We start from the raw sequence: 23,623 nt of genomic DNA, 5'->3' as shown, positions 1-23,623 counted from the left end.
CAGGTCTGAAGATAATGGATTATTTAAATCATTCATTAGTTACTTTGCATCTCCCAACTCTGCTTTAATGAAAATTCTGAGGAAAATATTATGGAGTTTGCTAAAATATTTCATGTATTAAACATCAGCTAGCATAGATGACTGTGGAACCAAAGAGGGGGAAGCAGCAGCTATTTTAACTCTTACAATTTAGCAGGCTACAAGGATGGAGTAACCATGTTAATACTTAAAACTTACAACATATTTTACATATTTTATTTTTTCTGAGATATACTCACTCCCTGTCAGTGGAGTTACATGGATTTGTTAATTAAGTCACTGTTTTCCTTATTTTAAAACAAGGGGGTTTAGCTGTGGGTATTTGGAGTGGTTAATCACACAGTGAACGCAGCAGAATCAGGATTAGAACAGGATTGTCTCGTTTCCTGTCCCTGTTTTAATCAACTTGGTATTCTTGACTGTCTAGACCATTCTATATTTAATTTATAATCCCATTTCTATTGACAAAAACTAGACTCCCATTTTGACAGGAAAGTAGAAGTAGTATAATTTTGATAGCAGTAGTGTTTTATCGGCTCCCTCTGTCAAATTTTAGACTCTGCTTATTTTCCAAGCCCCTTTTTTCTTAGGACATCTATTTCTGTTCCAGTTGCTCCAAATAGGATTGTCATCCTTGCATCTACTTACAGCCTGTTGCTTGAATTTATCTTTGCATTACTCGATGTTTCACCAAAGGCAGAATTTGCTACCACATGTTTACGTGCAGTGGCTTTTCTTAGGCATGTCACATCAAGTAGAATAAGTAGTACAAACTTATATTAATCTTGCAGAACAGATTAAAAATTACTGCTTAAAAGGTAAAATTTGCTAAGGTTTTCTTTTGGGAAAAAAAACAAACAACAAACAACAACAACAAAAAAAAAAACTTAAAAAAAAAAAAAAAAAACAAAAAAAATTAAAAAAAAAAAAAACACACAGAAAACGCAACCAAACAAAAAAAAAATAATCCGAAAACGTAGAGACTTGTGCTTGGATTCCCCAAAAACCATTCTGAAACACTTCTGCTGTTGGATTTCGGTCTTTATGGATATCACTCAGATCTTCACTGCTCAGGAAACCTGCGAGTAGTGGGCACTTTAGCACTATAAAATCCCTCCCTGGTAGGGAAGCGAGGATGAACTCTAGCAGAAACTAGAGCAAGAAAACTAAAGAGAAAACGGAGAGTTATTGACAGCTGTGCTGTAAAGCTGCAGAGAAACGCGGGGAAGGCTCGGCTGAGCAGGCAGGAGGGGACATCCCCTCAGGAGAGGGAGCTGACGGACCGGCATGGGGTAACAGCAAACAGCGCTTTGAGAGCTCACGAACTGAAAAGTTATGGAATTCGTAACCAATGAGTGCTGATGCGTTTACTGAAATGCATAAATAGCATAGAGTTCTGCTGATCGGCGAGCCAGCCTTTCGCGTGTTACCACCCAGCTCCTACTCCGGGCAAACTCGAACAAAACACAGAAAGCGCTCTGGGGACAAGGCATTTAACACGATGAAGCCGTGCGGCCAGGGTCACCGGGAGCGCTCCGGGAGCCGCGGGCACGACCCGCCCTCACGGGGCCCCTCACGGCCCGCCCTGCGCGGGGGCGGGAACGGGCGGGGCGGATCTCGCGAGACTTGGGCGGTGCCGCGGGGCCGGTTTGAACGGCAGCAACGGCGGGTGCGGGAGAGGGCGGCGAGCGGCGAGCGGGGTCTGTTCCCTGTGGGGCTGCTGTGGTGCCGGCCGTCGTTCCCTGCAGCCGCTGGGGCCGTTGGCTGCCCCACGGCCCGCGGAGGAGCGAGGCGAGCCCGTTCGGGCCGTACTGGGTGTGGGGGTCAGACTCGGTCGGGTCCGGAAGGAGGGGACAGCGGGGACACAGCGCTGCCACAGCCGGCTCCGCGCTGGCTGAACGATGAGGCTGTAGTGTGATATGTGTTGTTCTCTGCAGTGCCGACCCTCCCAAGGACCTGTTTGTGGAAGGTGATCGGCTCCGGCAGTCTTTCAGCCTGAGTGTGCAGCGTGGTGGGTGCAGATATGGACTCGTGTAAGTAACTGGCTGGAATGGCCGTGGGAGTGCCTGGGCTGAGGGAGGAAAACCACCCTGGTGCTTGTGCTCCTGATCGGAAAAATGCCCAGGTGCTTGTGGCAGGGTCGGGGGACAGCCGGCTCTGTGGCAGGGTCGGGGCACAGCCGGCTCTGTGACAGGATTAGGGGACAGCCAGCCGTGTGGCCCTGGGGAGCAGGAGTTTAACCCGAGAGCTGTGCTAGAGTGGGAGAAGAATGCTGGCCCGCCAGGAGACTGCCTTTTATCTCCTAGCCTGTTACTTTATTAAGGAGACTTTGAATGGTTGAATAATTTAAATGTGCAGCTCTCTACGTAGACTCTCTCATTAAGTGTTTGAAGATATTTAGCCAGAAGTAACTCCTTGTAACTCAGTAGAATACATGAAGACTGATGTCTGTTATTTCCTCCCTCCTGCCTAGTCACCTTGCTGCCCGTTCAATTAATCTTAAAACGTTATTTTCAGAATAAGTTACTTAGCCTCATGTATAATATTAAATTGGTGGCAATTATTTCAGTGTACAACTTCTTGAACAAGACTACCTGGACTTGTTTGATTCATCCAGAATTGACAAAGATTGACAATTGACACAGGCTGGCTGTGCTCCAAAAGGCATACTTGCTATTTTCCCTAATAGTCAGCAAGAATGTGTGACTAGGAAAGCTATTTCTCTTTTCCTCCATACTTCAACTCTAAAATTAAGGAAAAACCCATACCTTTTTTTCTGTTGTCTAGCAGATAATTTATTAGATGACCTTAAAGTTCTTGTATGTGAAACTGGAAGAGAAGTGTGAAAGAGATTGAAGAAGTGGGAAAGAGTGGGACAAAAATCCCCAAAAAGCCCCCCTTAAGAATTACAGGTGTACCAGAAGAAAGTGACCCTGGCCAAATTGCAGAGCATCCATCCTGTGACAGCATTGCCTGACTTGACTGTTTCTAAACTGCCTGACAGCTGCCTAACTGAGATTTGAATAAGATTTGCATTTATGTGGGGGCTTAGCTTGTGATCTGCATGTTCATGAGGCAGCCAGCAGGGTTAAGCCTGTTCTGAAAAGGGACTGCTCTGAAGGGCTGTGCTGGCAGCTCACACTCATCCAGCCTAGATAACTTGCCTTTTTTTTTTTTTTAAAGGTAGAGTGGAAGAATAAGGTCAGGAGATACTTCAATTGGCTTCTGGAGGTGAGTTAAACATGTTATTAATTTAAGTTAGTAAACTAGGAGCTGCCAAATGGCTGTGTTGCCTCTATACAATTGTCTGATCAGAAAATAGTTATTTTTAAAGTTCTGTCTATGTAAGTGAACAATGATTCATTCATCCTCTTTAATTTTGGAAATACATGCCAGAAGTTGTTGTCTATGTTCTTGTATTGCTACACCTTGCCTTAAACACTTCATTATTAATATCTGTGTGGTGTCCCTGTATTAGTATAATACTGATGATTCTCAATTATTGGAATGCAAAATTCCTGTGTTTCACTGCACTTATTTTAGTATAAGTGCAAAGCTAGTATTTCAGGCATTGCAGTGGTTAGAGGTGAAAACTGAGGTTACAAAGCCTGGCTGGATAAAGTCTCTTTGTATGTGTTAAACCTGGATAGCAACAAGTGAGGAGAAGATGCAGAAATCAGAATGTGATCATTTCTCTCTTGTGCCTTGGAAATGAATGGGCACAGTATAGGCACAATTACTTCTGCATGTTAATTAAATTCTTTTCTATTAGGAGAAGCTGAGTAACTCCATTAGGAGTTATCCATGTTGAATGAAAGGTAGCAAAAAAGAAGTGAAGGATGGATATTACAACATTCATAAGGAAGGTGTATGTGCCAGTAAGAAATGGCAACAAATAAATTTTGTTCTGTGAGAACAAAAAACAAGAGTCAGGTCTTCAATACAGAAGTACTTTAATTCTGAAATTTATATAAAAGTTATGGGCCCTGACTTTGGAAAATTAACTGCAATTTTTTTTTGTGTGTTTGTGTCTCTGTTATTGCCTACTTTCTGAGAAAACTCTTGGCATATGTTGTTAGAAACCCGAGTTACTTAGCATTTTCTGTCTTAATAGGATTTTTTTTTTGCAGAAGGCTGATTTAGCAGATTTGGGAGCAAGCAATCATACAAGCTTATGGTGTTAATTTGACTTGATTTTTATTTTTTTTAAAAACTCAGTATGTTGGATTTGCTTTTACTAACTTTTTTGCAAAATTCACCTTCTGTCTTCTGTTACACTCTACAGTTAGAAAAGGATGAATTTTCTGAAATGTGACAATGAGATGATAATTTAACAACAAGTAAACTAAATTTTGACAGACTCCATTAAGCACTTAAATAAATGCAAAGCCCTGTGTTAAACTCCATGTATTTTATCAGGGCTTCTATTTTTGACTCTTCCCTTCCTTACCTTTTATCTGTTTCTCTATCCCACATAATGTTATTAGGAGTACACTGTCCTGCTAAGGCAGCTGCCTACGCCAACCTTAAGTGTTATTTGTGTACACAAGAAATGCTGGACTCTTAGTGGGGCTTGGTTTATAACACAGAGAAAACAGTGTCAGCCAAGTGCACAGCAGTGTTTTCCTAAGGTTATTTAATTGTCTTGGACTTGGCAAGAGAGCTGTATCCTAAATTAACTCTGGTTGTGCTGTACAAAGAAACCAGGCTGGGTGCACAGGAGTGCTTTTGCTGCATGTTAGACACAATCAAAACTAAGGCAGTAACCAAGTTTATGAAGAAATAACTGTTATTTTACTGTTCACAGGTCTGCTTGTGAGCTTTTTTTGGTGTCTTGTATTGCAAAAATACATGGTTGTATCCTGGTTAAAAAAGGAAAGCCAATAACTTTCAGATAACTACTCTTACCTGTAAAATATATTTACTGCAATGTATTTTTAAGTATTTTTTTTCTTTGTAGTGTTGAATAAAAAAAGAAAAATGGAGGCAGAGACCATTTTAAGTCTTAAACAGCAACTCAAGGAAGCAGAGAACGAGCGAAAAAAGGCAGCACAATATGGTTTGCATTTACTGGAGTCCCAAAGTGAGATTCAAAATCAGCTGGATCAAGCACGCTGTGAATTGACTGAGAAAACTGAGGTGATGACTGCCTTTTCTTCTCAAAGTTCAAAACCTGAACTTCATTTTATTTTAAGTGTTTTCTGAAAGGCACAGGTGTTTTACATGTCTTCTAGCATCTAGATTAATTGTAATGAACTTCTGAGTAGTTGTAGAGAGGGCTTTTTTCTCAGCTTTAAGACATTGAGCATAATTGTATCTAACTGGAAGAGGGTTTCATAGCTAATTATGCATTAAGTGTTCAGGATCATGTAGGACTAATTGCCTTTAATGTAAAATGAGTGCTAAATGCTAAAGTAAATTTGCTTCAGAGCATGTTTTTCCTCTGTTTAGCAATCCATTTATGTATGCTCTCCCAGTCAGCTCTATATCACTTAAAAGCTGTGCAAAGAACGCTAGCAGCAAGACTGCTAAAATTGATTTCTTCTCTGGTGAAGTTTTCAAATTTTCCAAATACCCAGGGGTTCTGAACCTTTTAGCACGTTTCTTTGTAGCTCAGAAAAAAGGAGTAGTATAGTGCTGAATTACAGAGGTATTATTTAGCTGACCAGGTTTTTTTTAGTCATTGTTTGAGAAGATTTCAGTTGGGAAAATCTCTTCCACTGTTCATAAAGGCTTTAATGGTCATCTTTGTGTTCAGCCAGCTCATGTTTCAGATAAATAATTTATCTTCACTTAGTCTGTTTCTGGTTGTGCATCCATCCCTTCTCCTGGGACAGAGCTGAAAGGTTTGTTTTGTAGCAGCTGTAGGGTTGCAGCACCCTGCTGTTCTGAATGGACACAATTTTTTCTTCTGGTCAGTTCCCATTAGTAAGCCTTGTGTGAGAGGCAGCTGAAGGCACAGGTTCCAAGGAGGCCAGGGCAGGACCATCCTTTGCTGCTGACCAGCACACAGGGCAGGTACTGAGCTGTCAGGCTGCTCCCGTGGGTTGTGATCCTGTGTCAGGCTGGAGCTGCCTTCTGAGCCTGGCTGGGAACTTGGATTGCAGGGGTGGAGGGTGGGAATTGTGGGCCCTCATACAGCAGAATAACATTTTGTGTGGGAGCTGTGCTTACCCAAGAGGTTCTTTAGAGCTTTTGAATCTCTCTGGCTCTGCTCTGTGTGCTCTGAGGCAAGTCATTGAGGGCATTTACTGTGAACCCAAGTGTGGGCTCTACCAGCGGGCACAAAGCCTCTCAGAAAGCTCTGTGTGCTCTTCTGTAGCAGTGTGCAGGCAGGTTCTTGCTGGGATTTTGTTGTTTTTGGCTCTGGCCAAGCAGTGCACTCCCAAACCTGTCCTGTGGCCAGTCTTTATCTTTGTGTTTGGGTTCCTGCCCTGGGTATTTTAGAGCTAAGCCTGTCCTTGATAAGCTGTGTTTAGGCCACAGAGGTCACTGATACCTGACAGCTTTCAGTTTTTTATTTCATTCTGTTCTGTGTCTCAAGAGTTAGGTTATTTTGAAAAGGAAAAAAATCTGCATGTTTAGATTAATTTGGCTTCCTTATTAACTTTTTTGCTTTCAAGATTCTCTTTTTCTTTTCCTTAATTGCTGGCTGAATGGAAGAGTAAAATGAAGCTGCCCTTCATAATTAGCAAACATGCAATCAAGCATAGATAGCAGCTGTTTAAAAAATTATTCTTCAGTCTGGAAGAGTTGATGGGATTTATTATGAAACAGACAATTTAGCTGTCTTAAAAAAAACTATTGAATTCAGCTGTTCTGCTTGATGGACTGTAGTAATTTTTAACATAATTGGGTGCTGTAGTGGTAGAAAGGACATATCAACTCTGGCTAAATTTATGACACTTGCAGAAAAAATACCCACACCTGTAAGGCTGGGTGCAAAGAAATACAGTTTCCATAAAGAAGAGAATATTTCACAATCAAATTATAAACACAACATTTATAAAGCATAACATTTTAGAGCAGTTATTATTTTTAAAACATGGATATTACAACTCTCTAATTGGCACTCCCAAGAAAAGACTAAATGAGCTGCAAGCATCTTGGTTCTGAGCCTGTGGTTTTTCATAAATGCTTAGGGAACAGTGTACAATTACATCTAGATTTATTAGTGTGTCATTTCTTTCAGAAATTTGAACAAGAGAAATACACACTTCAGAGAGAAATTGAACTCAAGAATCGAATGTTGGAAAGCTTGAATTTTGAGTGTGATTCCCTTAAGCAACAGCAAAATTTGCAACTGGATAAACAGAAAGAACAGCTTGACAGAGCCCATGGACAAGAAATCAGTGACCTTAAAAACAAGGTTTGCTCACTAATATATAGCTAAAAGGTTGTTAATACTATTTCAGATACTATTTGCTTAACTTATAATTGCACTCTTAGCTGCCAAAAGAAAAAAAATAATTGTTACAATGTATAGTAGCTTGTTTGGTTGGTTTTTAAAAAATATCTGTGTAGTCTCTTACGAATTACATTGAATTTCAATGTTTATTTTTAAAAGCTACTCTTGTGTTTCTAAGACATTTTCTGTAACTGGAGCAGTCAGAAGTATTGTGCTTTTCAAGAATTTACCATGAAATGATACTATTTACTTATCAACTGTTTTTAAGTTGGAGAACCTGAAAGCAGAACTGGATGAAACCCGACTCTCAGAGAAACAGCTGAGACAAAAAGTGGAGCATCAGAAGGAAATAATTGCTGCCAAATCAGAAGAGCTGCACATGATGTCTGAGCATGTCCATGAGACCATGTCTTCAGAAATGCTCAGCCTGCAGATAGAGCTCACTGAGCTCCAGAGCCAGAAGGTGTGTGAGTAGCACTGCATTTGCAGTGTAGCCTAGTTGAAATTCTGCCCTTTTGCTCATTTCATTTTTAGGTGGGTTGTCTGCAGTGCCATGTTAGGATTGACTTTTATTCAGACAATGTGCACAGCAAAAAATGACAGCCTTAATAGCTAGGCTTTAATATCCTCTCTTCTTCAAGATAATATTTTGTATTAAAACTAATTACTACTAACAAATGGCTTTGGTTTACTTGGCTTGTCTTCCAATTGTTTTAAGTATTTTTCATTTCATGTTTGTTTTTTGTTTGCTTAGGCCAATGATAAAGAGAAGCTGAATGAGCTGCAGTGCAGTAAGGAGCAGTTGGAGCTTGTGACCAGTAACTTACGGAACCAGCTGGAGCGGCTGCAGGGGGAGAAAGAAGAGAGGGAAAAAGAAGTTGTCTTTTACTGCAATGCATTAGAGGTATTCTCTTACTTTTACTTCACAGTGGTAGGTAATCCCCAAATTGCACAAGCTATGTTGCCGGGTTTTTGGTGAAGGAGGAGTTTTGAGGAGTTGTGAGAGAGAGGGGAAAGAGAAGGATAATGGTTGGTCATGTCTGGTGTTGACTGGTGGTAAAAGCTCTCTGTTGGCCTTTTGTGGCAGCTGTGAAAGGAGAGCCTTTGCATGGCACTGTTCTGCCTCTTGGGGACCTTCTCACAGGTCACTGGCAGAATTCTTTTAATTCCTGCTGAATGCCTTGGAGGATCTTGTACAGGGAAGTAGAGCATTTGTCACTGATGAACACAGCTGGGAGTGATCTGAATATCATGAATCCAGTTCACAAACATCAAAGCTTACCCTTAAAGGTGTTTAGTTGTGCTCTTGTCCTGAAGAACAAGAGGAATATTAAGTATTTTAGTGAAATTAAATTAATTTGTCTCTTAGTTACTAGAACTGTGTGTAGAGTTAAGGACTTCAGTACAATAGAATCTCTGCTAAAGTACAGGAAATGAAAAAGAGTTAAAGCTATCTGATTAAATTTGTGTATGCAGTACATCAGATGCTTAAATGACCAATATCCTCTTTGCTTTAATCTAGAAAGCTCATGAGGCTAATCAGGAGCTTCGGGTTCAGCTGGATCATGCAGTGCAACAATCTTTGGACCCTACAAGTAAAGGCAATTCTCTCTTTGCTGAGGTACAGCTATGCCACAGATGCCTGAGAAGTATCTTCAGTTTTCTTTCTTATATTGTGTTGAAAATGTGGGACTATCTGCACCTGATCTGACCAGCATGTAGCTTTATTCCTCAAATATGACTTCAATGTTGATCTGACACATGGAAAACCATTTCATGCTCTCTCTGAAGATAAGGAGTTAGTAAACTTTATGAAATCACTTCAAGTTATCTGACTATCAAGTCAAAAGTTTTGACTGAGCGTTCATCATGGTTCTGTCTGCAGCTCTTGATTTAAAGTTGTGTTCAGCTGATAAATCCATCTTTAATGTAGAAGACAGTATGTGAAATATTAACAGTTGCTGCTAAAAGCTGCCTTACACACTTCCTGAAAATGTCTGGATGTTTGAGCTTTTGGGAGGGTTTTGGAATTAGCTTTTGAGTAAGAGTTAAATGCATAGGGAGCCTTATGTTTCATGGCAGCATCCAGGGGATGGGTCAACTTGGGAAACAGTTCAGAGTATTTTAAACTGTTTGTTCTGTTGCCAGTGGACAACGCTATTCTACAGCAACACTGAAGTATATGAAATGTTACTTTATTTTGATAACAAAAAGAACAAAAGAAAAATCTGTTGCATTTCACTGGTTGAGTTTCAGTGGCACTGTCTACTCACTTCTACTACAGGGCAATGACAGTAGCCTGTGTTTCCAAGTGCTGTTGCTGGAAAAACAGTGTTTGCAGACTGAACACCAATTGCTAGGCAGCATATCCTGATCAAACTCATCATCCAGGTGACAGCAAGTGTTGTGATTTCACAGTAATAATTGTTCACAATGTTCTGTAGGTGGAGGACCGTAGGGCAGAAATGGAACGACAGCTGATCAGTGTGAAAGTAAAATATCAGTCCCTACAAAAACAGCATGCATTCAGTAGAGAACAATTGCAAAGAATGAAGGTAGGATGATTCCTGTAATACTCCAGGGTGTCCTTGGGTTTGATAAGGCACTGCTTTAATGCACAGGCCAGGGGATTTGTTATCTTTAAAATATGATGTAGTAGTCTGGGGGGAGGGAAATGGGAGAAAAAACAAGTGAGATGATGTTGGGCTCTCTGACTCCTATGGTCCAACAGCATCCACCTTACAGTGAAGGCACCATGTTTGCTCGCTTTGGCAGTAGTTGTTTAATGCATAAAAGTAAAACACAGCCTCTTGTCAGTCTAACTAGCCTTCAGTTTGTCTTGGTAATTGTTTTTTCTTTTCTTGTCTGGTCCTTGTACTACAGGAATCAAGTATTTGTACATTACCTGTGGTTGTCAGGAATGAGCATAAAGAAAAAGACAGGCTTTTACCACCATCATACTGTAGGGGTTTGGGTTTTTTCTACCTCTGTGTTTCTTGTCTTTGTCCACATTTTTTCTTCTTGCTTTTCTCTATTTTTGGTGTAAGAATAAGTCATAACTTTCATAACTCTAAGTTAAATAGGATGGGAGCCTGTTGGTTAATATTGTTGAGGTCTAGTTAGCAGAAGCTGATTTACAAGACAGTGTCAAGGGGATGCTGCAGAGCTGCCAACTGTTTTCATGTTGGTCTCAAGATTTTTCCAATGTTAAAGTGGATCCTTTAATTTTGATCAACTGCTTGGTCATGCAGTTTGAGGAGAGTGCTTAAACATCAAAGGTGATTATGAAGAGTTGCACTGAAGGTTTGTGTTAGCTAGATTTTACGGAGTAGGTTGAAAATAGTGTTTTTCTTCTCATTTAAGACCATTGTTTAAACTATCAGAAAACTGATACAGCAAAGATTTGAATGAGGACAGTCATTGGGTAGGATCAGTTCCTTTGGAAATTTTCTCTTTGTGATACGGGGTAAGCCAGTCATACTGATTGACTGGTGTAAGAAACACCTAATACTCAAAGGACCAAAAATAGAGGCAAGTTGGTATCCCTGTACTAGTACTTAATGCTTTTATTTGAAATTCTAATTTTTTTCTGATAGTACTGGAGATGAGTAGTTTGTTAGGAGCAGCTGTTTTGCTTAAGCTGCTGTCTTAAATCCCTGTGAGCATCCTCTCTGTGTTGTGCTGCCAGTTAAAGCTCAGTCTGAGTTTAGCTGATCTCTCTGCTCAAAGCTGCTTACCCTACAGGAAAGGTTACATCTTTAAGCTTTTACATCTTTTTTTTTTAGTTGAAGAATCTCACTTTGTGGTAATTACTGGTAAATCCTGAGGATCTGACTCCTGAACAGAATGTACACAGCACTCCTGGGAAAGCTTTCCCACCTCTAGTGTATTTTTCCTGGTCCAGAGCATCCTTTTCCAGTTTAAGTTCCTTGTTATGTAGATCAGCTGCAATTTCCAATTTTGACAGTTAGCAGGAGGGCTTTTAAGGAAAAAGGGAAAAAGGTTGGGTGTCTGTGCTTGGGAGCTGTGAGGATAGGTCTAGTCAGCCAGTGAGGTGGAGTTTACAATTTTGCCTCCCTTACATCCTGCAGAAGCTCTGGGGAGATCATTGAATCTTTCATTGGTTCTACTTTGTGCACAGAGTCATCAGTACCCTTCAGCTGACATAAGAGATTCTATAGGGTAAATGCTCTTCTTGCTTTCCCTCTGTAATCTCATTTTTTCACTTGATCCTTTGCCCATGATTTCTCTCTGTGTTACCTTACCCATACTGACTAGACTGATAAAAATGCCTCAGTTTTCATTAACACCTTGTGAAGTCTTTCATTTATTCTGTTTCTTGTTGTTTAAATGTCTGATGTATCACCTGTAACCAAATTTATTGAGACCTTTGCACTTCAATATTATTAACACCAACAGAAATATTGCTGTAAATGTAAGATTTTTATAACTTCTCCTTTATAATGACAGAGGGTGTTCTTTTGCCTCAAAGGATATATTCCATTGGAGGAGCAGAAAAAGCTGAACAAGCAGAAAAAGCTCTTGGATTAATATTGTGGAAGGCAAACATGGTGTTACACCTGAAAAGCAGAACTGAAAAAAACGGGGGGTTAAGCTTGTGGGTTTTCCTAAGTGAGTTCTCAAGATGCATTTCAGCACAGACAAATCAGCCTGACTGAGTGTGGCTTCTGGCTGGCTTGGTGCTGATGGTGAGGGTGTGGAATGCTGTGTGTGTCCTTGGCAGAGTGTTTGTGTGCTCCTCAGCCAGTGCAGAGATGAGTGGGACAGCCCAGGGCTGCCCTGCTCACTGAGATCTCAGCTGTCCTCGTGCCTTGGGCTGTCTGGTGATAATTGCTGGGGTTATGTCATGGAGACTGAGTTCAAGCATCCAGTGGCCTTCTACATTCAGGTTTAGAATTACCAGGCTGGAGTACCCAAACAGTTTTGTGTAAAAGGCTGGGATTTTCAGTCTCTAATCCCAGTACTTGTTATAAATAGTTTTTTCTTTTTTTTCCAGCTGCAAATGGCTACCCTGCTGCAGCTGAAAGGCTCCCAGGCAGAATTTGATCAGCTGGAACGCTTACAGTCCATGTTAGAGCAAAAGAATGGTGAAATAAAAGATCTTCTTATGCAAGTGAGGCAGCTAGAAAAATTTAAGGTATGTGGTTTTTAATTAAGTAGAAAATTGTAATTGGAAGCTAATACATGAAAACAAGAAGAATTATGAGAACTATCTTAAGTCCATGCTTAGGTTTAAAAAGGTATCCAAAAGCTGACTCCTATCTTTATTTGATCTGAATTGCATTTTGCAGCTGGAGAATATTAGACTCCTCAAGTGCAGAGAAGCAGAAAATTATACCCCACCCAACACCTGGGTTGAGAAAACAATTTTTTGTCCTGTGTGAAGCACCTTCATATCGTTTATAGTTCTACCATTTAAATTCAGTTACTTGGTCAAAGCTCACTGAGCTGTGACATCCAATTTTTCTCTGGGAAGGTGTAGTCATTTGGCACTTCTACTGTGTGTGCTTAGGCTTTAGCCTTTAGTGTCTCAGCTCTATTGGACTTCCTGGATATTTATTTTCTTGCTGTGTCTTAGCTTTACAGCTGAAGCATGCTCTTTTCTAGCAAAACTGATGTGCTTAATTATCCTTGTAAAGTAGGTTTTTTTCAGTCCTTTTATGCAACTTGAAAACATCTTGTCAGTATTTTGAAAAGTAAGAAACACATGAGGATTTCTGTGTACACCAGTGTAATGCTACTGATGTTTGTGTGTTTCCAGAGTAGAAAACTGGAGCCTTTCTTAGTTCTTGCTTGTTTCTGGACTTGTTTGGCCCTTTCTTATCAGAGCTTTGGAATGCAAATTGAGGTGTACTGGCTTGTGCAGTAAGACTGTGCTTTCCAGGATAGCCTCCTGCATTCTGTATTTAACCCAATAACCTGCTGTGAAGCCAGGCTTAACCCATTTTAGCCATAATTGAGGAAGCCTGATTTTTTTTTTACCAGTTTTGTCATGTTTGAGCTTGATCTGTACTTAATATCTGTCTCTGGGCCATAAATTAGTGTTGGGAAATTGAATGAATGATTCCAATAACCACCTGTATCTGTAGGCAGTGACTGACAGAGGCTGGGAGGTCTCTGGGACAGGATTAAATTTGAATTCTGCTTGTTCAGAAAAAAATCACCAAACAAAAGCCCTAGTGTCACATGTTACAATATCTTTACTATGAACCAACTTCCTCATCTGAAATATGTAATTGATTTTGAGATTTTGACTGATTAGCATGGCTGATATTGCTCTGGGGTCCAGCTGCTGAAGCCTAGAAATAAATGCTGAGAGAAATTCCCTGTGGGTTAACTAAATACCCTGTATTTTCAAGTAAAAAGCAAGAAAGTGTTCTGCAGTGCTGCTTGCAAACCTTCTGGAGTTGAGATAACTCACTTTTTTTCCTTTTTTCAGTGAATGAGAGAGAGCTGTCAGTTTTAGTTCTATTTGACATTTGTAACAAATGAGAGTACTCAGAGCAGCTGAGTTTTATCATCTGTGTTTAAATCCCTCTATGATGAGGCTTCACCATCAAAATGCATAGAAAATGTCTCCTAAGAACTAAAGTAATGTGTTTCTGAAAGGTCACTGCTTGACAAGCTGACACTTGTTCTTTATCAGAGTTTATATGAGAATATGGAGGAGTCCAGACCTGCTAATGGAGTGAGAGGAAGCGATTCTGAAAATGATTACTATGCAGATTTACTGCAAATTAAACTGGACAAATCCAAGTAAGTGATTGCAGCCTGAAGCCCTGGTTGTGAAGCCTGATTCTTCTAGGTATTTGTTTTTATCCTCCCTTTTTTGTTAGTGTTTGTGTGCACTGACTGCATGTGCAGATGGGTTTTGTTCCTGTTGCATTTTCTAATGCTGTGGAACCAACTTCATTATGGGACTGAGAGTTGTTTTTTTGTAGTTTTATTTATGTTTTAAAATATAACAGCAGAAATACTGTTTATGATTATTGCTTTCTTCCAGAAATGTTGTTAATACTCCCAGGTACAGGGCAGTTGAGACCTTGAATAAATTAAAAGTTAATCTCTATGGAAACTGTATGAAAAGTCTTAGTCTTTAGGCTGTGTATGTTTATTTCTCTTATAAAAAGTGAGATAATAACACTCAGAATGTTTTCTAGGAGAAAAAAACTTGATTTTTCCTACTGATGTATAAATACCAATTTAAGGTGAAGTTCAATGCTTAGTTTTTGCTTTGATAAAAGAAAAAAACCCAAGCTAATCCAAGTGTGACTGATTTTATAATTTTCCTCCCATCCCAGCAAGGAAATGGAAGCACTGAAAAATGAGCTATCCCTGCAGAGAATGAAAGCTCTGCATGAGAGCCAAAGGGTCCTGGAGTTTGAAAGGAAGCTCTTCTCAAATGAGAGGCATTTGCAAGCTTGTCAGAGTGAGAATATGAACCTGCGGGTTATGCTGGATGAGCTGAAAATGAAATATGAACCTGAAGGTAAAAACTTTTTTTCTGTCTGGGAAAATATAAATTTCTGATTTTTCTCAGCCTTTAGAAATGTAATGACATTAAACAGGAGAACATTGGTTTAGTTCCAGAATTTATTGCTTAAATAGCTGACTTTCTGAAATAACCTGATCCAAAATCTGCTAAGGTGAAGTAGAAAAGCCCTGCCTTGAATGTGTGAACACTGACTGGAGGAGACTAAAGAATGCACTTTGACAGTTAAAAATGGCAGTGTTCAGGTGCTTTATAGAGCTCAGGTAGATAACCAGACTCGGGTGGGATCAAATCTCAGGTGTTTCCCACAATAGCAGCAGTGTCTTTGTGGTGATGAGGGTGTAGGCAGCTGATGGGAGCTTTGGAATAAGATGCCAAGCACTTACAGGAGCACAGTTTAGCAGCTCAAGTTAATACGGATTAAATTTTGGCTAGAGACCCACCTGACTAACAGCTGATACCTCAGCATGGGCAAAGCAAGGGAGCTGTGGAGGAAGAGGATTCTATTTAAACTGAGAGCAAGTTTGAGATATTAGGAAGAAACTTCCCTGTGAGGGTGGTGGCACAGGGTACCCAGAGCAGCTGTGGCTTTCCCTGGATCCCTGGCAGTGCCCAAGGCCAGGCTGGATGGGGCTTGGAGCACCCTGGGATGGTGAAAGGTGTCCCTGCCATGGCAGGGGGTGGGAATGACATAGGCTTTAAAATCCCTTCCAACTTAAACTGTTCTGGGATTCCATGAATGGGGAGGGAACCAGATAGGAAAGCTGGTTTTGTCCACACCCAAAGAATTTACCTTTAAAATGTTATTTGTGGAAGCTTACCTCAGCAACCTGCAGTTCAGAGCATTTAATTTAAAGCCTTGGTGAAAAGACAGAGTGGATGAGGAGAAAGATGTTGTCTCTTTTTTCAAGCTAACTTATGTTGGGATGATCAGGTGCTTTATAGAGCTCAGGTAGATAACCAGACTCGGGTGGGATCAAATCTCAGGTGTTTCCCACAATAGCAGCAGTGTCTTTGTGGTGATGAGGGTGTAGGCAGCTGATGGGAGCTTTGGAATAAGATGCCAAGCACTTACAGGAGCACAGTTTAGCAGCTCAAGTTAATACGGATTAAATTTTGGCTAGAGACCCACCTGACTAACAGCTGATACCTCAGCGTGGGCAAAGCAAGGGAGCTGTGGAGGAAGAGGATTCTATTTAAACTGAGAGCAAGTTTGAGATATTAGGAAGAAACTTCCCTGTGAGGGTGGTGGCACAGGGTGCCCAGAGCAGCTGTGGCTGCCCCTGGATCCCTGGCAGTGCCCAAGGCCAGGCTGGATGGGGCTTGGAGCACCCTGGGATGGTGAAAGGTGTCCCTGCCGTGGCAGGGGGTGGGAATGACATGGGCTTTAAAATCCCTTCCAACTTAAACTGTTCTGGGATTCCATGAATGGGGAGGGAACCAGATAGGAAAGCTGGTTTTGTCCACACCCAAAGAATTTACCTTTAAAATGTTATTTGTGGAAGCTTACCTCAGCAACCTGCAGTTCAGAGCATTTAATTTAAAGCCTTGGTGAAAAGACAGAGTGGATGAGGAGAAAGATGTTGTCTCTTTTTTCAAGCTAACTTATGTTGGGATGATCAGATTATATGAAGAAACATCCTTTAAAGGTTATAAATTGTCTATTAAGAATTATTCCAAGCTCTTTAGTTGTGTGAAATATTCTTACTTTTATTATGAATTTGTTGGGGGACAAGTAATCTCCAGCTTCTCTTTTGTACAAAAAGTATATTCAATTTTTTCCTTTAGAATTACTTAAAGATTCTAAAATTAAAAAGAAGAGGGAGAGAATTCCAGTGAATGCGACTTGTGAATACTTTGACAGCAAAAATACTCCAGTGAAAGAAACTGCTCTCACTCAATTGCCAAGTAAGGAAGGGAAAAAGATGACTACAAAGAACCTGGAGCAAAGTGATGCTTCTCCAAAAAACCAGCCTATCCAAGCATCCCCACTGCATACAGCTCTCCAGGCAATACGGAACATTGTTGAACCTGAAAGAGAAAGAAAAAGAGTCAAAATTCAAGATGAGAATCACGTCGCCTTTACTTCAAACAGCAGAAGTGGAAACAATTCCTCAGCTCTAGCAGTCCCCAGGTCAGTGTCAGCTTCTGTCTCTGCTCAAGGCACTCAGCACAGACCTGCATCTCTTTTCTTTCGCTGCATGAACTGTGCTCTCCACTGCTTTATCTATTTCCTCAGTGTTGCATGCAGTGTCCTTCCTCAGCTCCGCCTGCCCACGCTCAGCCTCTCACTACCTTTTAGGAGGACTAAAACACTGACTAATAGAAAAGACTCTTGAAGTAATCTCTGAAATAACTTTCCCATTGCTTGAAGACATTTAGGTGTGCAGGTAGCATGACAGCTCACTTGGTTTGCTCCAGCATCAGCAACTTTGTGTTCTTGGTGCCCTCAAAACTGCCACACAGCTGTGTTACAGCTCCAGGTAATAAAGGCAGCTGGAGTCATGTTCCAGTTTCATACCTGTTTTCAGCCCCCAGCAACTTCCAGATTTAGCTGAAGCCCTAAAAATTATTTAATTCTTCACCTGAATTGTGTTAACTTTCATTGTACATGATAATAGAGAATTAATTAGCTGTCTGTGTTGTCAGACAAGTGAAATGCATGGTCTGGATGTGTGATAGCTGGAAACACAACTGCCAAATTAAGATGAAATTTTTGCCCGAACTGAGAGTTGAAGTTACTTTTCTCTAGGTGGTAAAGTACCTGAGAACAGTCATTATCTCCAGCTTTTTTATCCTGGTGAAAACAATGCTGACTTTGATTTTCTACTTTTTCAACTAATGCTTTTTGTGTTCTCTTCATACTCTTTGTAAACACATATTTGAGTGTTTGGGGGTAGAGAAGAAAAGTCTGGGCTAGTCCAGAGGTTTGGGCTTGCGACTTGCTGATATCTGCTAGAAGAAATAGCCGAAGTTAATGGCATTCAGGGTGATTGGATTGGTGCTTTGGCTCTTGGATCAATTGCTCAAGGTTGCATGGATGTAATTAACAGATTTAAAGGAGCCAAACACTGCAGTCGTCTTAAACTTTGTAGAGAATATGGCAGAAACAGCAGTTCTGACAGCTGTGTGAGAATGTGGGATTGTTAGTGAGGAGGGAAGATCAGGAAGGTCAGATGTGGATGAAAGTGGAGAGGAAAGACTGGGATAATTTAGTGATGGTGTTGGGTTTTGACAGTGTCCTCCACACATAAAGGAACAGGCAGAATGTGACCTAATATGAAAAGTTTAACTTCTTCATATTGCTTTGGGAAAAGAGGCTATAATATCTGCTTACAGGAAACTGTTGGAAATAGTTTATGGGAACTGAAGGGGGAAACCTACTAGAGAGGGGATGAGGAGTGGAAATTATTTATGGAGTTGATGCTGGAAAGCAGAGAGAGTAGAAAAAGTGGAAGAGGAAGGTGAAACCATAGCTCAGAGGGAGGTTTCTAGTATTGTACCCATTGCTGTTGGTTCAAATAAGGAACAAAAGATGGAAAATATTAGAAAAATGAAAACCACAAACACAATTAAGCTGCCAGAAAATGCCATATAAGCCGTTAAGCTTTTTTTTGGTGATAGTATGAGTCTGTAAAAGGCAAATCCAGGCAGAAAGTTGTTTATTTCTGATTGTGTTCATGAACTACTAAAACTCCAGGTCATGATACTAAGCTAACATTAAGGATTTACTTATCCCTGATCTGCTATGATGTGCTATAAAATAGGAGGTCATGTTGAAGTCTGAGTATTTGAGAAGCTGGATTTCTAAACACTGAAATAATCTCTGGACTGTTCTGTGATGGATGTGGCTGAACCTTGGGCACAGAAAATATTCACAAATTGATCAGGATTGGGAACTGAAAAGGGAGAGTTTTGGGGAGGAAAAAATAAGGGTGGATAATTGTCAGTGTTTCACCTTATTGTTAACTAAAATGTGATGCTGCAGCTGAAGAGGCTGTTGTGGTCTCTGGGGATTGGTATTGTGCCTGGAATAGTTTTTGTGCTGTAATTAGTGGAGCTCTGACATTAGCCCAGGAATTGTGGGAGAACAGAGCCACTTTAGCTGTGAAAGTCTGCAAACTTAATTTCTAGAAAGTGGGGTTTGAATTTGTCATCTCAGCCAAGGAGGCAGTGAGGAAGTGGTCTGAGTGATCTGGGTGTGCTTGTGGAGGTGACAAACTCCCTTGTGTGAAGAGACTTCCTTGCTGAGGAGATTTAAGCAGGTACAGCTGGATATTCTCAACCAGTGCCTGTGTGTGCAGGGCACCTCTGTCCTTCCAGAGGGCTGCAGCCAGCACTGGAGTAGCTCATTAGGTGGTGGCACTGATCAGGTTATGGTAGAAGTGTTGAGACTACAGATTTAAATAGTCAGGTGGTGAGTGTAACTTCTCAATGCATACTGAAATTCTGGCAATGCAAAGGTTATGTGCAGTGATAGCTTTTGTCTGGCCAGCTAACTGGTCAATAGAAAGAAACATTTCTGCACTGACATGCTTTTCTTCCCTTCTTAAACTGAAACAGAAGACTCTAGCCCTTGCTGCAGTTTATATTGCATTGAGATTTGAGGTTGTTTGCCTGAGTTTGATCTAAAGAAGAGCTTGGATGTCTAAGAGCTTATTTGCTGCCTTAAATTATTTAGTTGGGCAGCATACACCAAATCTACTTCTCTTGGGGTTTGTCCAATTGCCTGTGGCCATTTGGCTCAGCAGATCTGCATAAACTAATAATAGTCTTTGGGGTTTTTGGCACAGCCCTCAGCCTTGGGAAGTAAAGCTCCACCTGATGAAACAAGTTCATCCTCCTTAAACAGGTGCAGAAGGAGCCCCAGTTATATCTCAGTTTTGGAGTCTGTAGAGTCAAAGCTTGAATCATGTCATAATTTCACCAGCATTTGCATGAAGTGTTTAACCATTGTCTGTTCTTTCTGATCCATTCCCTGTGCTGACACCTGATGAACCAGGACAGGGCTCTAAGGGGTGCTCTGAGGGCTGTGGGCTGAACCTCAGCTTGTGCCAGCTGCACATCAGCTGCTCCTCCCTCTCTGCAATAGGACAGATGGAGCATTGGATGGAAAAAGTTTGTGGCTAAAGATGACAGAGGTGATGGGCAAACCAGACTGGGGGAAGATTAACTCCCTGCCAGTTAAAGACAGTGGGGCAGTGAGAAAGAAATAAAAGTGCCCCAGCCCTTCTTCCCAGGCTCAGGTTCACTCCCTCAGTCCTGGCTTCTGTCTCCTCCTCCCCCAGAGGCACAGGGTGAACGTGAGTTGTTACATTACAGGCTAAGAGAACTATATAATGTCATAAAAGGGCAATATTGTCTATAAATCCACTTGTGCTGCTTTGGGACATAAGTGATTGTGGTTTTTATTTGTTCTTCTGGTTTGAGTTCTTTCTGCTTGTTTATAGGGACTCTGTTGGCAATTTTGGCCACTGGAACAGTGGTTTTGTTGGCCTTGGACAGGGGTTGTTTAAGGCAGAAGAGTGGGAGGGACAAATGAAGGGAGTCTGTCACAGGAGCAGGCTCATGGACAGAAACTCTGCATCCCCAGCTGCAGCTGCTGGGGGAGTGCAAAGCACATGATGGCTGCTGAGAACACATTTTTATTCTTCCCTGAATAATTCCTTGTAGCTGCAGCCACATAAGGATTTGTCCAGCTCAAGTGAAGGTGACCATGGACAGAAGGTGCTCAGCTCTCAGAGTTACAGATGTGGCCTTAAAACAAAGCAAAGGGAATAACATACACAAGGCCTGCAGTGCACCATACTTTGACAGCAGTCTGAATCTGTAGCTGAATTCTCTCAAATGTTTTAGTTACAGCTCCTCTCATAGTTCTCATGTTCAGCTGCACTTTCTGTGTTGCAAATAAGTCTCTAACAACTGAGTAGCAGCTATTTGTTTTGGGAAGAACATCACTGAAAGCAGCTGTCCCTGAGGGCTCCTAAAAATCCACAAGGTCACCATAGAATTGCTTTAATGTATGTGCTGATAAACAAGTGTAGAGTTTGTGTTATTATATAAAGTGATGTTTAATTTGGAACTTCATTTTCCATCATTTCTTTTTTTGTGAAAATAATCGTGTAACAGTCAATGGGCTGTGGGTAATTTGGTTGGGTAAAATATCACTATTCATCAATTGTTCTAGTGGCATGTTTGCATTTTCATTAAATTAAAAACAAGATTTAGGCATCTGAGCACAATCTGATGTTTTGATTTCAAAATTATCTTTTTAACAGCAATGAGACAGTTTTATTCATAGCAGAATTAAAACCTGTCAGTGGAAAAATGATATCATTTAGAGGCTGAAAATAAATCTCCCCCCAGCTGAAGATATTCAAGCACTAAGCTGAAGGCCATAGTAGTGTAGAGCAAGGATGAAAGGGGCATATTATTTTAAGGGTAGGTTTTTGATGGTGTAAAAACAAGAAGCTTGATTTCATCCCATTTGTATGATGTTGCTCAGACTTTTCACCAGGAGTTGTGCTTTTGGGGACTCCTTTGTGTGCATGTCACAGTCACTGGTGTTTCTGAAGGCTGATCTCAGCCACTTCACATATTCAGTAACCTTTCTTACCAAACATTTCAGCAGCTGAGGTGTGGGGGGAAGCTTTAAGTGATGAAATGTGATTAGGAATGATATAAAAATGCTCTGGTTTAATCTCATTTTCTTCTTAAACTGTGCTTTCTCTATATATGGATGGTCTTGTTTGCCAGCTGGCTTGTTGATTTTGCCTAAAATTCTTATTTTAGTCCTGGTTTATATTCACTAAATATGTATTTAGAATGGTTGCTTTGCCTATAGGTTAACAGCTGAATCCAGATTTGAAACTACAGAAGAAGAAAAGAGAGAAACTAAAATCTCAACAGAGAAGAAAACACAGAAGAAAAAGTATTCCACATTGTATGTGTCTTCTAAGGCAAGTTCTGAAACTCAGTGTGCTCAGCAGTAAGTCACTTCTGCAGGGAACCTGGGCACTTTGGGGTCCTGCTTCAGCAGAGCTGCTCAGGGAGCTCTGTCTCACACCAGTGCACAGCCTGCTGACTTGAATATTGATCTGCCTGCTGGTGGGAAGGTGATTGCCTGGCAGAGCTGCGCTTTTGGTGCCTTCCCTGGGGGCACCTCTGGTGTTCCCTGCCCTTGACCTGAGGTGTGGCCTGTTCTCCACTCTTGGCAGTCTCCAAACATTTTCTTTGAAGCATAGGGATGTTGTGGAGAAGTTCTAGGCTAACAGAGGTTTTATTATATGATAAGACAGACTAGACAGGGTTGATGGAGAACTCAACTGATTTGTTGAGTTCTAAATTTCTTCTGGTTTCCGGATTTGGAGTTCTTCATATTTTTCCTCCTAATGTATTGTTTTTCAACATTAAGGCTGACCTGTTTGCAAAAATGCATGTGAGTCACTCCACGTGTTTTGTTGGTCAGTGTTTGAAATTCTATGGATTCTTGTATTTGTACTATTAATTAAAATAAAGGTTTATTTCTTTCTTTATACAATGTAGCCTGTATTGTACTTGAGAAGAAACATGTATCTATTTTTAAATGAATGTGATGTCTTTTGTAGAACTTGTTAAAAAAAACCAAACTCTCAATAAATGATAAGAAAGTGTAATGCAGGTGCTGTGTCATGTTTTTAAGAGACAATTCTGTAATTTCCTGAAGTTCATGAAGAAAAATTCTGAGGAGAGCTTTTAAGCTAGGTATTTGTGTGGAAGTTGGATCACTCCATTTGAGTCATGATACTACAGTTTGAGCTCCCTCTGGTGAATGGATTAGCCAGTTTCTAAGTAAAAGACTCAGTAATTAAGGTGGAAGTTCTTTAAGACTTTTTAAAATCCACCATGGAAAGGAATGCACGGGGGAGCAATCTTGCAATCCCCTGGTTTGTTTACAGGTCTGAAGTGCCTGGGATTTTGTTAACTCTGGTTATGCCTGTGGGTGGCTTTAGCTCATCAGTCACTTACCTCAGGAAAAACCGAGTTCTGATCACAGCAGAAGTGACTAAAAAGGTGGGAATGTCACCTTGAATGACCCCATCTTCTCCCTTTCCAGGCAGCTCCATCTCATTATCAGAGCATTTCTGCACAGTTCTGTTTAGGCACAGCCCAGTGGCTGCTGCCTCTGTTGAACAAAATAATCAGAAATCTCTGTCATGGAATCGGATTGTGTCACTTCACTGATGTAAACAATTTGCTATGTAGCTGAGTTTTTCAGTCTGTTGTTATTAAAGTTACATAAACAGAATATCTTCTTAACTTTCACTGAGGTATTATTACTGACAGCAAATGTATAGCCATGAAATAGTTCTTACTCTTCTTGACTTTGATATGTGAACTTAAATGATGTCACATTGAAGAAATCCTGGCTTTTGTGTTACAAAATGTTAGAAACAAATCCTTTACTATGCAAATGATGAAAGTTACATTTGTTTACTGTCACTACTGTGAGACACAAATAGCCTAAAACAAGTGAGGTACATGATTGTTTCTATGGATTCTTGTATTTGTACTATTAATTAAAATAAAGGTTTATTTCTTTCTTTATACAATGTAGCCTGTATTGTACTTGAGAAGAAACATGTATCTATTTTTAAATGAATGTGATGTCTTTTGTAGAACTT

The 23,623-nt window shown here is 40.6% G+C and overlaps 1 protein-coding gene across 11 annotated transcripts; it reads left to right on the top strand.

Moving 5' to 3' along the window:
* The first annotated feature begins 1,635 nt into the window (after positions 1-1,635).
* Positions 1,636-22,615, top strand: SPDL1 (spindle apparatus coiled-coil protein 1). Of its 11 annotated transcripts, none has more exons than XM_039701741.1 (13): positions 1,636-1,708; positions 1,977-2,072; positions 3,227-3,270; positions 5,000-5,178; positions 7,232-7,408; positions 7,716-7,910; positions 8,202-8,351; positions 8,970-9,068; positions 9,892-10,002; positions 12,465-12,605; positions 14,115-14,224; positions 14,770-14,957; positions 16,749-17,763. In XM_039701741.1, exons 4-13 carry the CDS (start codon positions 5,020-5,022, stop codon positions 17,297-17,299), a joined length of 1,881 nt encoding a protein of 626 aa, XP_039557675.1. In that variant the 5' UTR covers positions 1,636-1,708; positions 1,977-2,072; positions 3,227-3,270; positions 5,000-5,019; the 3' UTR covers positions 17,300-17,763. The 11 variants fall into 11 exon arrangements, with proteins under 11 accessions (XP_039557675.1, XP_039557667.1, XP_039557668.1 ...); XM_039701733.1 differs by having other exon boundaries at positions 1,638-1,708; positions 3,223-3,270; XM_039701734.1 differs by having other exon boundaries at positions 1,694-1,739; positions 3,223-3,270.
* The last annotated feature ends 1,008 nt before the right edge of the window (positions 22,616-23,623 follow it).

This window comes from Passer montanus, unplaced genomic scaffold (genome assembly GCF_014805655.1).
Source record: "Passer montanus isolate IOZ18808 unplaced genomic scaffold, ASM1480565v1 scaffold15, whole genome shotgun sequence".
Classification (NCBI taxonomy): Eukaryota; Metazoa; Chordata; class Aves; order Passeriformes; family Passeridae; genus Passer; species Passer montanus.
The sequence above is the reverse complement of the archived record's forward strand: the minus strand, read 5'-3'. Positions and strand labels throughout refer to the sequence as shown.